This window comes from Pleurodeles waltl, chromosome 12 (genome assembly GCF_031143425.1).
Source record: "Pleurodeles waltl isolate 20211129_DDA chromosome 12, aPleWal1.hap1.20221129, whole genome shotgun sequence".
NCBI lineage: Eukaryota > Metazoa > Chordata > Amphibia > Caudata > Salamandridae > Pleurodeles > Pleurodeles waltl.
In genome coordinates, this window is record NC_090451.1 from 97,307,964 (window position 1) to 97,322,765 (window position 14,802).

At 40.8% G+C, this 14,802-nt stretch overlaps 1 protein-coding gene across 1 annotated transcript in view; it reads right to left on the bottom strand.

Annotated features, from left to right (window-relative positions):
- The window catches only part of HNRNPM (heterogeneous nuclear ribonucleoprotein M), a 33,434-nt gene extending 19,213 nt beyond the window's left edge, over positions 1-14,221 (bottom strand). The window contains exons 1-5 of the mRNA XM_069216260.1: positions 14,064-14,221; positions 12,559-12,728; positions 1,554-1,606; positions 983-990; positions 801-894 (exon numbers count right to left, since the gene is read on the bottom strand). Coding sequence (XP_069072361.1) covers positions 801-894; positions 983-990; positions 1,554-1,606; positions 12,559-12,728; positions 14,064-14,116 — 378 coding nt within the window. The 5' untranslated portion in view covers positions 14,117-14,221. The remainder of the gene's footprint in view (positions 1-800; positions 895-982; positions 991-1,553; positions 1,607-12,558; positions 12,729-14,063) is intronic.
- Positions 14,222-14,802: the final 581 nt, after the last annotated feature.

The following is a 14,802-nucleotide window of genomic DNA, read 5'->3' on the forward strand; positions in this document are numbered from 1 at the left end:
TTTCTTTTTAAAACTTACGGTAGAACTGCATTGCAAAGGTGTTCTCATTAGTACCAGTTCAACATCAATAGGTGCCTTGAATATGGACCAGTCAATCTTTGTGATGGGCCTTCCATTGTGTGGTAGCACTTGCTGCATCTTTTTGCAGCAGAACAGCCATAACTGATGGCTGTTAAAAAAAATAAATGCTGTGCGACACCTGAAAGCTGACATTTATTGAAATTTGAGCGACTCAAATGTCTACATATGTATATGGTGGCAGCATTGACTCAATAATTTGCAATGCACCTTGATGAGACATGCTGTTTGACTGATTTATTCAGTAAGCGCCAATAAACGTTGATTGGCGAAGTTTATTTGATTCATTTACATGAAAATTAAAAATAAAATGTTTAAAATAGGATTTGCGCTAAGATCATGCGAGGTCATCTTAGGAGGGATAGTATTTTGTTCTGCCAACTATAATTGTATTACTGTATGTCTAACGGTTACATTTTGGGAACGATTAAGCGCAGTATAGCAGGTCAGTCAGTTGGTTGTGCTGATTGGTTCACATGGAAAATTTATTTGATGCCATGGGTCTGATCTGTTTATTGTGAAAGGTTCAGCTAAACAGACATTGCTTGTGGATGCTTTGTTAGTAGGGATTTTTTTTTGTTGGGGGTGCTCTGTATTAATGCCTTTCAAAAACAATACCCATTGGCATACCAATGCTTGCTAAAATATACTCAATATGGAATAGTAAATTGACATCATGCCAACGAAACGACTATAACTGCAGAAGATTAAGAAAAACTCACTTCTTTCACTTTTAAGGGTCGCCCACTAAGCACATGCTTGTTTAGAAGGTTTACAGCTTTCTTCAAGTTTTCTTCAGTTTTGAATTCAACAGCTCTGTTGAGTAAAAATATAATTCTTCGATCATACCAATGTTCTGGACCTTCCAAGGAAGCACCATTTATTGTACAAAGAAAGGACTTACGCGCATCCCTGGATGTGCAGATTGCCAGGTCACCAGATGTGGGGCAAGAAAAAACAGCATAAGAAGGAAGAATGTTAGTGTAAAGATCATTTAAGAGAAAAAAAAAAAGACCTATCTTTTTACCTAGGTGTAGGAATTTGCTGGTATTTAAGACTCAAACATCGCATTCTGTGGGATCAAAATTCAATGAAAGAAATACCAGGAGTTGCTGCACCCACATATCTACACCCTCCAATGCTACTACCCTGAGCCCAGAAACCTCAGCTTCTCAAAGGATACACATTTTCAAAGAAATGACTCAAATTTAAGTGTCCTACAAAGTGTCCTTCAAAGTGTCCTTCCAAAACACTACGTCTACAACAAATACACAACAGTAAAACAAAAGCTGCTGGTTTCAAGTCCCATGCGTGATCTATAACCCATAAATAAAATACTGCTCATTACCTCCCCCAACGAAGTTAAAGTAAATACCAAATCTAAACCCCAGCAACCTGCCTTCCCAAATTCGGCGCTCCATATTTACATTGGTCATGTATTTAACCACAGAAGAAATGGTCTCACAAACACTTACCCTTGACTTTCCTTCTGCGTCCATTAAGAGTTCCACGTATGTTACCTCACCAACTACAAATCAGATTCCAGACGATATATACCAAGGGAGAAAAGCCAAGAAAATAATGGGAATTTAGAACAATCATCATCAACTTTCCTCGTTAGGAGGCTGAGCCAATAGCAGCCTAATACACTCCAAGAACCCTAATCTACCACGTTGGACATTACAGGTGTGCAGTAAACTCAACATGGCAAGTCCATAACCACCATCCACTATTGATAGGTTAACCAATCAGAACCAGCGGAAGTTTGTACAAGCAAAAGCAAATATGGCTGCTGAGTATCAAGCTGACATGATGTTATAGGTATAGATGGATGCCGCATCACCAAAATGTTACACTAAGACCATCAATCCCGAAAAAGAAATTGGTGTCCCTCTACTACAAACCAGAACGCCACCGAGTGTGAATGGCAATAAGTACTCCTGCTGCAGTCACTGGATACATAAACTGGGGTGTTGTATCCCAAACTACCATGATTGATACAGTAAGCTCTGAAGGCAAAACACGATCAACCTGCTTTGTTCCTTAATGTAGCTGGGAAGTTTCCATACAGCCAGCAAGCACTCACTAAATGTTATGATGTATGAGTATAGGTACAGTAATGTACCAATGTTGGCTTTCCCACATAAACTGGAGGGCACATAGAAAAGGTGCAATAAGCACTATTACATTGGTCATTTACCTCACTCATAAGATATCTATCAGCTTAAACACAGTACCATCTATAAGGAAAAAATAAAGATAGTATCGAACTATTTAAGGTGCAAAGCAAAAAATGCAGGGATAACTTCAATTTTAAAAAAATCCACCCTCTGAAAAAATAGAAAGTGACTGGTTTAGGGGCATATAAACCATGAATAGAGGTGTTTGATAAAGAAGAACCTATACTTTTTGGTATGCTCATTTTTTGGGCGGATAGACAATTGTACGCTTTTATACATTTAGTTTTAAAGGAAAGCAAACTTCGGTATGCGAACACGTTTTTCAAAGATGTATTCTTTCCTTGAAGGACTGATTCGCCACAGGCTGCTTTTAAAGGTTAATGCTAAAACAAGTGATGCGGTATCCATTTTTAAACCGAAGCAAGACAGCAGCAGCAGCCATTATTCGCAAAAGAAAAACAATCTGTTGAATTAACTACAGTTCTTTTGTGGAAAGAAAAGATCGGCACAACACGCTAATTTTCCACAGCCTGCAAGGACAACAGTGAGTGCAAAGCATCAAGAGATACCAGATTCCCAAATGTCCCCACAGTCCCCATGGCTATCATCAGCACCTGAGCTTCCTTCCACTGATCACACCAAGCACATCAGTTCAACCAAGAAAGAATTCAGAACCCTGGTGACTTTACGGAAGTACCAAACACAGCAAAGCCCGAAAAAGAAAAGTGGGCTTCGCATGCATTTATGTTAGAGTCTCATGTATTGAGAAAAAAAAAACTCAACTTGTATTAAAACTGGAAGGTTCATTCAATAAAATAAAACCACTGAATATTGCAACAAAGCCCACTAGAAGTTGCCAATTGCTGCCAGCCTACCTATAATTTGCACTAGAGAACAGTATGGACAGCATTTTAGTCAACTGAACAGTCAGAACACTGCCTCATTCCCCGCCCCACATGGGGGTCCCATTTAAAAAAAAAATGGGGGGGGGGGGGGGAACAAGTAGGGCTAAATACACTGTCTACCTACAAGTAGGTAAGAAGCACTTAGTTTATAATACTGCATTGTTAAACTTAAAACGTGAGCCCAATCAAAGCCCTGAAAACCCAATCATCTGGACAAGGTTTTTGATTCTTCAGGAAATAGAATTATCCGATAGGAACTCGAGTACACAAATGGATAGCCTTTCATGCACTGGTTACACAACTAATTTGAAAAAATGGTGATGCCACATGACGGTTTGGCAACACAAATTTAAAACAACCAAAAATAAGCCGCCCACATCCTCCTCATTCTAGGGCAGCATTTTAAAAATGAAGCATTCACGTGGTTAACATAAAAAGCTGCCATCTACTGCACACCTGTAATCCAAATCAACGCCGAATGACAAAATAGGTGAACCAGACATTTCTCTGAGAAACATGCCAACTTTAATTTGAAATAGAATCTGTTTCAGAGCTCTCTACATCCATTGCACTCACATTTACACAAAACATGTATTAAAACTAATGATAGGCAATGATCAGAACTGCTGGTCTACAAGCCCACAGTAACAGGGTACCGCCATAATAGACATGGATTTTGAAGGCAAATCTCTCAAACCAGATGTAAAAGGGAGCGGGCAACATATGTTGCCTTTCAATTCAACTTGGACAGTATAAAAGCAACCCAAAAGCATTAAAGGCTCATCTGTTTTTTTTTTAGACGTAAACCGTGACAAACCTAATCTTTAGAGTAAGTAGTGCGATTTATGTTTCTCTGTACAGACAACTTAGGTTTGACTAGGCAGAGAAACCCAAGGGGCTCAAATGTCTTCTAGTAAAGGAAGGTCTATAACCCAGTAGGTCTGCCAGATCACTCGGTGTCTATTCGGTCACTTTGCAAGTATCCTGAACGGATTTTGTACATTTGTCTTGTCGAAACTATATAGGAGAGTGGATTCATCAGTGGTTAAGTGACCTGGAAGGCACAGGGCGTTTCAAAGCAATATGCTAGATTTTCTGCGGGAAGAGTAAGTTTTGGTCTAGCCTGTTCTACCTAATGTTCTGACTAACACTGAACTTTCAACTGACCCAAATGTAAATAGTTTGCTCGTAGTGTGGTATGTTACTGTTAACACTGATTATATTGATGTGCTGTAAATAACACGTCATAACAAAATGCAATGTAAAGGAGTCGATGTAAATGACCCGTAGTATAAGTAACAACGTAGGAACTCCATCAAAAGTGTGTGTGTATATATATATATATATATATATATATATATATATATATACACACATATATATACATACACACACACATATACAGGGAGTGCAGAATTATTAGGCAAGTTGTATTTTTGAGGATTAATTTTATTATTGAACAACAACCATGTTCTCAATGAACCCAAAAAACTCAATATCAAAGCTGAATATTTTTGGAAGTCGTTTTTAGTTTTAGCTATGTTAGGGGGATATCTGTGTGTGCAGGTGACTATTACTGTGCATAATTATTAGGCAACTTAACAAAAAAAATATATACCCATTTCAATTATTTATGATTACCAGTGAAACCAATATAACATCTCAACATTCACAAATATACATTTCTGACATTCAAAAACAAAACAAAAACAAATCAGTGACCAATATAGCCACCTTTCTTTGCAAGGACACTCAAAAGCCTGCCATCCATGGATTCTGTCAGTGTTTTGATCTGTTCACCATCAACATTGCGTGCAGCTGCAACCACAGCCTCCCAGACACTGTTCAGAGAGGTGTACTGTTTTCCCTCCTTGTAAATCTCACATTTGATGATGGACCACAGGTTCTCAATGGGGTTCAGATCAGGTGAACAAGGAGGCCATGTCATTAGATTTCCTTCTTTTATACCCTTTCTTGCCAGCCACGCTGTGGAGTACTTGGACGCGTGTGATGGAGCATTGTCCTGCATGAAAATCATGTTTTTCTTGAAGGATGCAGACTTCTTCCTGTACCACTGCTTGAAGAAGGTGTCTTCCAGGAACTGGCAGTAGGACTGGGAGATGAGCTTGACTCCATCCTCAACCCGAAAAGGCCCCACAAGCTCATCTTTGATGATACCAGCCCAAACCAGTACTCCACCTCCACCTTGCTGGCGTCTGAGTCGGACTGGAGCTCTCTGCCCTTTACCAATCCAGCCACGGGCCCATCCATCTGGCCCATCAAGACTCACTCATTTCATCAGTCCATAAAACTTTAGAAAAATCAGTCTTGAGATATTTCTTGGCCCAGTCTTGACGTTTCAGCTTGTGTGTCTTGTTCAGTGGTGGTCGTCTTTCAGCCTTTCTTACCTTGGCCATGTCTCCGAGTATTGCACACCTTGTGCTTTTGGGCACTCCAGTGATGTTGCAGCTCTGAAATATGGCCAAACTGGTGGCAAGTGGCATCTGCACGCTTGACTTCTCAGTTCATGGGCAGTTATTTTGCGCCTTGGTTTTTCCACACGCTTCTTGCGACCCTGTTGACTATTTTGAATGAAACGCTTGATTGTTCGATGATCACGCTTCAGAAGCTTTGCAATTTTAAGAGTGCTGCATCCCTCTGCAAGATATCTCACTATTTTTGACTTTTCTGAGCCTGTCAAGTCCTTCTTTTGACCCATTTTGCCAAAGGAAAGGAAGTTGCCTAATAATTATGCACACCTGATATAGGGTGTTGATGTCATTAGACCACACCCCTTCTCATTACAGAGATGCACATCACCTAATATGCTTAATTGGTAGTAGGCTTTCGAGCCTATACAGCTTGGAGTAAGACAACATGCATAAAGAGGATGATGTGGTCAAAATACTAATTTGCCTAATAATTCTGCACTCCCTGTACATATACACACACTTAAGTAGTTCCTCACTAACCCGAACTACCTCAACTGAATAGAATTAAACACTGATCCAACAGATGCAGAATCAATGTTGGTCTTTACATTCCACACTCTGACCGTACAGTAAAACTATACATTTGGATACTAAAGTGTTGTCCAGGTGTTCTGTAATATTCTGTTGATACCGGCTCGCGGCATCGGCACGCAGCACTTTCTTTTACTTGCGTGCCGCTCTCGCGAACCGGTTCAACACGACGTGTTCGGCGAACGTTCTGTGTGGATAAGCTGTTTTTGAAAAAACGGGGACGTTCGAAGGAAGCTGCGATGGAGCTTCCCGAGTGTCGCCAGGGTGGTTTCCTAATTACTAATAAATTCACAACGAATCTGCTTACCTTTTGGAGTCTGAATATCTCCTCTCTACATTTGTGGCGACGAGAGAAAGAGGAAACCACCATACAACGAACCCACAGGACTGGAAGAACTTTCCACACGTCGTGAGCTGCACAGTGAGTGAAAACCCCGCCTCAACAACTAGAAGGCTAACCTTAGACACAGTAACTGTTTTTATTTGTGTCCAAATCCAGTCTTTTTTTGTTGCTTTCACTGCAGCTACAGGTTATTTAACAACTAGAGTGCAAACCTCTTTAATGGATCTGTTGTGGAGCAAACCTAACGCCATCTTAGATTTCCTAAAGAATACGGATTAATTTATTTTATTCATTAGAGGATTTTTATAATATTCAGTCAAATTGTTAGTAAACTAACACAGCAAAATTGCAGTATGCAGGCTGTTACACCACCACCACCTTTCCTGGAGACTCCTGGTGAACCACCTATTACATGGAAATGTCGGTTTGATGCATTTGAAACATTTGGGGGCGTTAGGAGCTACAAGATTTAGACCAGAAAGAAAGAAATGTCTTACTACACTCACTTGGCTTTGAGGGGAGATCTACTTTTAAACATCTACCAGACATACAAATACAGCAAGACGAAGAACTTGATGAATTCCAAGAAGCAGTAAAAAAAAAACTGGAAATGAGGTTCAATGAGACAAGTTTAGTCGTTTTAAGGCATAAATTCTTCAAACGAACACAGAAATCCAATTAAGACATTGATACGTACATTTCAGCTTTAAGATCTTTGGTGGCAGAATGTGAATTTGAAATTTTTTAGTGATCAGCTAATTAGAGACCAATTTATTTGCCACTGTTTAGACAAAAATATTCGTCAGGAGCTCTTGACTGGGGAATCCAAGTCTTAACAAATGTATCAGAATTGCGAAAAGCACTGAAACATCTGTACGATCAGTGAAGAAACTTGAAGACAAACCTCAAGATCATGTCTGTCCTCTGTACAATAAGGAGTCTTCGGTCATTCAAAAAAATGGAGATACCTCCTTGAGAAACACCAACTCTAAAGCATTTTTTTCACAGTCCAAGTTTTGTTTCAGATGTGGAAACAATGTTCACAAGAAAGGAAGTAAACCGTGGCCAGCCAAGTTCGTTGCTTGCAGATTGTGCAACAAAGTGGGCCATTTTGCTAAGGTTTGTCAAAGCACCACTATTAAGAAAACTAGTGTTAGTGCTGGCAAAGAAGCAGCCCAGGATCTTCAAGAAAGTGATCTTGTCTCTGATATACAAGACATGGTTTTGGTGGTTAATGATGTTGTCAAGTGGCGTGAGCCTTCAGACTGTCGATCCATATGTGGAATTGGGTGTTGGAGAAAAAGTTTGTCTGTTAGTCGATTCTGGTGCACGTATTACAATGAGCACTAAAGAACTTTTTCAAGCTACGTGGAACAATAGAGTTCTTCATCCTCCAGACAGAGCTCCAGTGTCATATGAAGGACGGAAAATTGAGTTGTTGGGATATTTTGAAGATGTATTGAAGTTCAAAGGAAGAGTTCTCTGTCAAAATTTATGTAGCTGTCAAGGGTCTAAATATCCTTGGTTGGTTTCACCAAGGATTGTTCGGTATGATATTAAGACCGGGTACCACGCAAGCAAGTTCTTGCCGTGAGAGATTCAGATGTAGTGGAAAATTTATTAAACGATTTTCCCAAAGTCTTTTCCAGAGAACTTGGGAAAATTAAAGTTTTTAAGCACAGAATTAAAGTAAAAGAAGGTGCCCTTGCTATTAAACACACGATGAGGGGAGTACCTTTTAGTGCACGGGAAGATTTGGAAAAGGAATTGATTTCTTTAACTAAGTCCGGTATTATTGAACAAATTGAGTCTTCACTTTGGCTTTCTCCTTTAGTTGTCGCAAAAAAAAAAAAAAAAAAAAAAAATGGAGAGCTTAGGGTATGCATAGACTTACGTGCTCTGAACAAATATTTGGATTGATTCTCACCCTTCACCGAAAATCAATGATTTGTTAGCTCTTGTTGCCGGTGCTAAGTTTTTTTTACTAAATTAGATTTAGCATCTGCATACCACCAAATTGAATTGGAGCCTGAATCCCGGCATTTCACAGCTTTTGTTTCACCATGGGGAACCTATCAGTATTGCAGGTTACCTTTCGGTTTAGCATCAGCTGTGTTGGTTTTCCAAAGAGTAATGGAGAATTTACTCAAAGGCATTGATAGAGTAGCCATTTTCCAAGACGATGTGTTGATTTTTGGGCCAGATTGTCAATCCCACGATGCTACACTCAGACAAGTCCTGTCTGTTTTTCAACAACGAGGTGTTGTGTTAAAAAGGGAAAAGTGTGAATTTCTCAAAGAGGTTGAATATTTGGGCCATGTGATTTCTAGTTCGGGTGTCAAACCAAAACCTGGTTTCGTTCGGAACATTCTCGAAGCGCCTCCTCCCACTGATAAAAGCGGTGTTAAAAGCTTTTTTAGGTTATTGTGAATTCTTTTCACGGTTTATAAGGGATTTTGCTTCCAGAGTCAGGCCGATCTCTAACCTGCTGAAAGCTAAAGTGGATTTTGACTGTAATAGTGATTGCGTTGAAGCTTTTGAGTGGATTAAACTCCAGCTTCCCAAATGTGTGGGGCTGAAACCGTTTAATCCTGAGCTGAAGTCTGTACTCACTGTTGATGCCAGTAATGTTGGTTTAGGTGCAGTTCTTACGCAACAAACCCCTGAAGGTGAAAACACAGTAGGATTTGCTTCCAGAGTCCTAAGAGATTCAGAATGCCTTTATTCTGTTATTGAAAAGGAGCTCTTGGCCTGCTGGTGGGCGATAGAGAAATTCCGCACTTATCTCTGGGGTACTAAGTTTTTGCTCCAGACAGATCACACACCTCTCATTTTTATACTTAGTGGGAGGAATGAGAAGAATTGTTCACCCAGGATTGCAAGGTTCTCAGCTCGCCTTCTTCAATTTCAATTTGATATTCAGCACATATCTGGTGGGAAAAATGCACAGGCTGATTATCTGTCCAGGTTTCCCGCAGTTTCTCCGTCTCATGTTTTAAAAGATGAATGGGACGATAAAAGTTGCATAATAGCGTCTCTAGAATAAGATGCAGGTCCATTTTCTGAAAAAGAGTTGATTTCTGCTACCGACAGTGATCCTGTTTTGAAAACCGTTCTAAATTTATCAGCAGAGGATGGCCGAAGGAGAAATCACTGGAACCAAGTATTCAACCTTTTTTCAAAATCAATGAGGAATTATCGTTGGAGGGTGGATTAGTTATGAGATCTGACAAATTGATACCTCCTCATGTTTTCAAACATCAAATCATAACGAAAGCCCATGAGGGACACCTAGGTTCGACTTTCACTAAACGTAGGGTATGTTCCTTTTTCTGGTGGCCCCAAATGGATACAGAAGTGGATGATGTAGTCAAGGGATGTGTTATTTGTGCATCTAGTGATAAAGTCCTTAAAACATGTGTACCACCCTTAATGCCTATTGAACTGCCAGAGACCCTGGGTGAAAGTAGGTATTGATTTGATTGGTCCCTTTTACACCCTGCCGTCAAATTCTAAGTATGCATTAGTCCTATTAGATTATTACTCAAAATGGCCAGAAGTTAGATTTATTAGTGAACCCAATTCAAAAGCTGTTGTGAAATTCATCAGAGATGTGTGCATGAGGGAGGGTTTCCCAGAGTGCATTGTTTCTGATAATGGGGTTCAATTTGTTTCCAATGAAGTGGAACAGTTTTTCAGGAGTAGTAGTATTAAACATCTAAAAAGTTATTTGTTTCATCCACAAACTAATGGCCTTGTAGAACGCTTTAACCGGGTCCTGGGTGATTGTATAAAATGGGCCACACAGAATAAGTTGATATTCACTCTGCTACTTAATCAATATTGTGGTTCTATAGGACTACACCACAATCTTCCACTTTGGTATCTCCATTCGAATTATTACGTGGAAGGAAACCAGCCACTGAGTTTAAGCCTGCGTGGATGTTCAAGTTGTTGAAACCAGGTGTGTTCAAAGTTTAGATCATTTTGTGAGAAGGAATGTAGCAAGTGCTCAAACTTCACAAAAACTCCATTATGACGAAAGGAGGAAAGTGTCTGATTTGGCTGTGAAGGCTGGAGATTTTGTGAAAATCAAGTTTGGGGCTTTCATCAAGAAAGGTGACTCAAAGTTTTCGTCTCCTGTGTTAGTCAATAAAGTATGTGGAAATGCTGTCAGGGTTGAGGGTGGTCATTGGTGGAATAAGTCTAAGGTTGTGAAAGTTCGTTCACCAGCCAATACGAGCTTGTTAGTCGGTGAAGCTGATAGTACATGTTCACTAACAGCTACCTGGGCACATCCACAGGCAGTATGCTACAGGGCCCCAACTACGTGAATTAGCACGAAACATCCCCATTAGTAAAAGGTGTTAAGAGCACAGCCTTTTCTATATGGCCTAATTGTGCATGAATATTGCTATATTATTCCACTCTCAAATTTTCGTCTGCTCAACAAAAGGGTGCGATAGAAGGCAACAGTACTGCAGAAATATTTACCTGTGATTGCATAAAATTCTGAGTCATCCCCGTTTACAAGAATGTAACTGCCCCTTTCAGGACTACTGCGACACCAACGTGCGAAGGCAACTTTGGCCCATTAGCGTGTGCGATTTATTTTCTTCTAACGTAAGGTAGGCGTTATATGAACAGACCACAGCAATTTGATCAACAATACTTCAAAGGTTTACAGAAATTAGCCATCAAAAACCATGTCAATGCAACAGACGTCAATTGATTTACATACTGACAAAGCCTCGATGTGTGCAGAGAAGTAATGAAGACAGGCCCCCTTCCTGTTGTACAAATGGGATTCACTTTGCCCCATTAAAGTGACCTTTTGCAAAACATTACATTGACCTTTGGCCCATTGCCAATTTTATGATAAACGTATGGACCACATTACATGAGCAACAGTTGCCACAGCAAAGTGCCAGCACGCTTTGATGGAGTGCATCAATATTCTTCAAGCTGTATGCTGGCACAGGAACCAGTTAGCACATGTAAGAACTTAACTGTGAAGCAGTCAGATCTGTCAGAATTCATGTGCCAACAAGCAAACACTGCAAGTAAACAAACGATTGCAGGAGTCCTCTACAATTCATTCATGGCTTCGTTGCCAGTTTAGAAAACAGCACCTTGCCTGAGGGTATACTATACACTAGAGCAATGTATACATTAGATGCAATGAATTCCTCCCTTCTAAATAGCAAACATAACGATTATTTTGATTTTGAAACCACCACTAAACAATCTGGATATGAAGGAACCCTGCAACCAAACTGTAGAGCAGTCTAATTCCATTGCGCTCATGTGCAGAAAGGCGGGTATTATCGAAGTCAGGAAACAACCCTTTGTCGGAAATGTTGATCCATGTGAACTGAAGAGAAACTACAAAAAAACTGGTAACAGACGTGAATAAATTTATAACTTATGGTTGCATACCAGTACAAGATACTACACAGCAAATTATTTTAGGAATAATTTTTATAAGAATCCATCCCAAACAAACGGTTTTGCTATTGTAATATAAAAGGCTACTACCTACAAACGCCATTTTAACCAAAAAGGGATAAAAATGGACCATGATTGGTCAACATCTCAAAACTGAGAAGCATAACCCTTATTGATTGCAGTTCAGATGACGAAATAAATTATATTTTTCTACTACAAATTTATTAAAAAGTGCACCCGAAGTTTAAAATCGTGATTGATTTTTAAGACAATCCACAAGAACTACAGAACTGTACTCCATCACATAAGCCAAACAGCCACACGTTGACAACAAAACGCGCACACCAATTGTGACCGATGTATAATTGTGACAAGTGAAGAAAACCTAATTTCCCACAAAAAAATATATTAAAAAACACTAATCTGTGAAAGACTTAGTAGGCCATCTGGGCGATCAGGCAACAGATGTTATACCCGACCATATTAGCCGGGATTCCAGACCAGTTGGTGGGTTGTGGCGAGTTTGGAACCGAAGGATGTCCTATTGGAAGTGTAAACGTAAAACCTACTTGATGCCTTACCTAGCTCTTTTATCAAGTCCTTCAGCGCTTGCCATTTTATGTCAAATGGGATGTTTGAAATGAAAATCTTGTTTCTTCGGTGAGGATGGCTGTACGGTTCAAAGCGGTTAAATGACCTTTTGACACTTCTCTCTTTTCTTTTATCATTTTGGTTTGAGCGGTCATTTTCGCTGCAAAAATAAATAAATAATAGTGGTCTACTGGGGAAAAAACATGTGAGCAAGCGATACAGGGCAGTGAATCAAAAAGGAATGTTATGAGAAGACAAAAAATACCGTGCTTTACAATGTAAGCTCTGACATGGGTTACTGCTCTGTGCCTTTATGTCACATAAAAGCATGCAAAATAACTTTAAAAAAACACTTATCAAAGTAGTCGAGGCTTACGGGTCGGCAGAATGCCACTCCCCCTAGATAAAAGAGGAATCAAACTACTACAACACCACAGATCATTGCCACCAAATGCTGGACGACGACGGTCAAATGAGCCAGTGTACAGGTGGAAAGTGGGTGATCTAAAAACAAATAGGAATTAACGTTCCCCTCCACTGACGAACACTGAATGGGGACAGCTCCCTGGCTTTCGAAACTGGGTACCAAGGTATTTCAGCATTCCAAAGTGAATACAAACAATCCCGAGCCCCTACTCATGGATTTTAAAAGAAGAAAAGGGAGGGGCACAATACGTGCAGACAGTGGTCCTTCAACGGCCATTGGGAGTGTGTGTATAGCTAACGGATCAGCTTTGGAAGACCCTTCCGTATTAACGGCTCTAAGAAGCCTAAAGCGTTTACCATGTGCCCCCAACAATGACTATTCCATATCAACGAGAGACATGTCACGGAACTCCCATGCACACCAACCCGCTCATCGGGGGAGTCCTTTAACATTAGTTCTTCTCCACCCCACCAAAAAAAGTAGAATTTACCTACGGCCTCCAGTCAGTTTCTCTTAGGCAGCCGAATCAATTCTGAGCAGAAATCCCGTTTTCCGTGCAATACCCAACACCACCCAAGGCCGTTAAATGCGTCCGCCTCTCCGCCCCTGGATCCCACCGCTGCGGGCCCACTCCGACTTTTGACTTCCGGAAGGCGCCCAGCTATAACTACGGTTATACTTTTTCGCATCGCTTCTTCGGCCCGGGTCTTCGGTCGCCACAAATCTACGGCTGTGTATTCTACCCGTTAAGTCCCTCAAAGCGATGCAACACTTTCCTGAATGGCTCGTTAAAGGGGCCCCTCCCTCATCAACCTTCCGGCTGCCACTGTACCTGGCCTTGCAGCACTAGCTGGCTGGCTGTATCCCCCCCAGGCCTAGACCACCCTCTGGCCCGGTCTATGCTCTAGGTCTCCTCAAGACTACATTGCATTACAAATATGTGATGCGGCTATCTCCAGGAAACGTTAAAGCTCCGTCGCCACAAGGCCAGCTGTCACATCCAGCACGCCGTGTTTATCCCGCCGCCCTCCACGCCCCCCGCCTATAGCCGCATTTTAGTCGTCTCACCTCTTGGCACTATCCTTGGCGCCCTTGCTCTCGCTTTTGCCGTCGGACGCCATTTCCTACTCGTTCCGCTTAGAGATCAGAGAGTAAAATGGAGGAATGAAACGCGCGAGGCACAAAGAAGAAGCCGCTGTGAACTCTGGGAAGGCTTATAGTTACGTCACAAGAGAAAGGGGAGTGGAAAGGCAGTAAACAGAGACAAAAGACCATTATTTGTACTCAGAAATGGTGAACGTTACCACGGTAACGACGGATGATTTGAAAATGAACAGGGGTGTATGGCCTTTTTGGCTATTATAAATATATATCATTTTAGCAATGTAAATATTTATAGTAAGATTTCAACATGACCATATATTCAGCAGCGTATAATAATAGTATGCATTGAAAAAAATCACAATCCCGACAAAAATTACTTCTCAGATAATCGAAACATTTTAACAAGAATTTTGTATTGAGGACGAGAAGGCGATGATTATGGTTTATGTTATGATCAAACGAAGAATTTTCCACACGATGAATGTGTTCACTATGCGTTTATTTCTTCACGATACAGATCCACCTCAAAAGAGTGCTGACCTCCGCCCCAACCGCCGTCTTCTCCACTCTTCACTCCGTCCGCCTCGTCATTCCCCCAACATTCCAACCTCCCGTCATTCTCCCACGAGCCCCGCATTCCACACACCAGGTTCCAAACACAACATACCATCTTCCCCTTTTTTTTTTAAAACAAAAAATACAG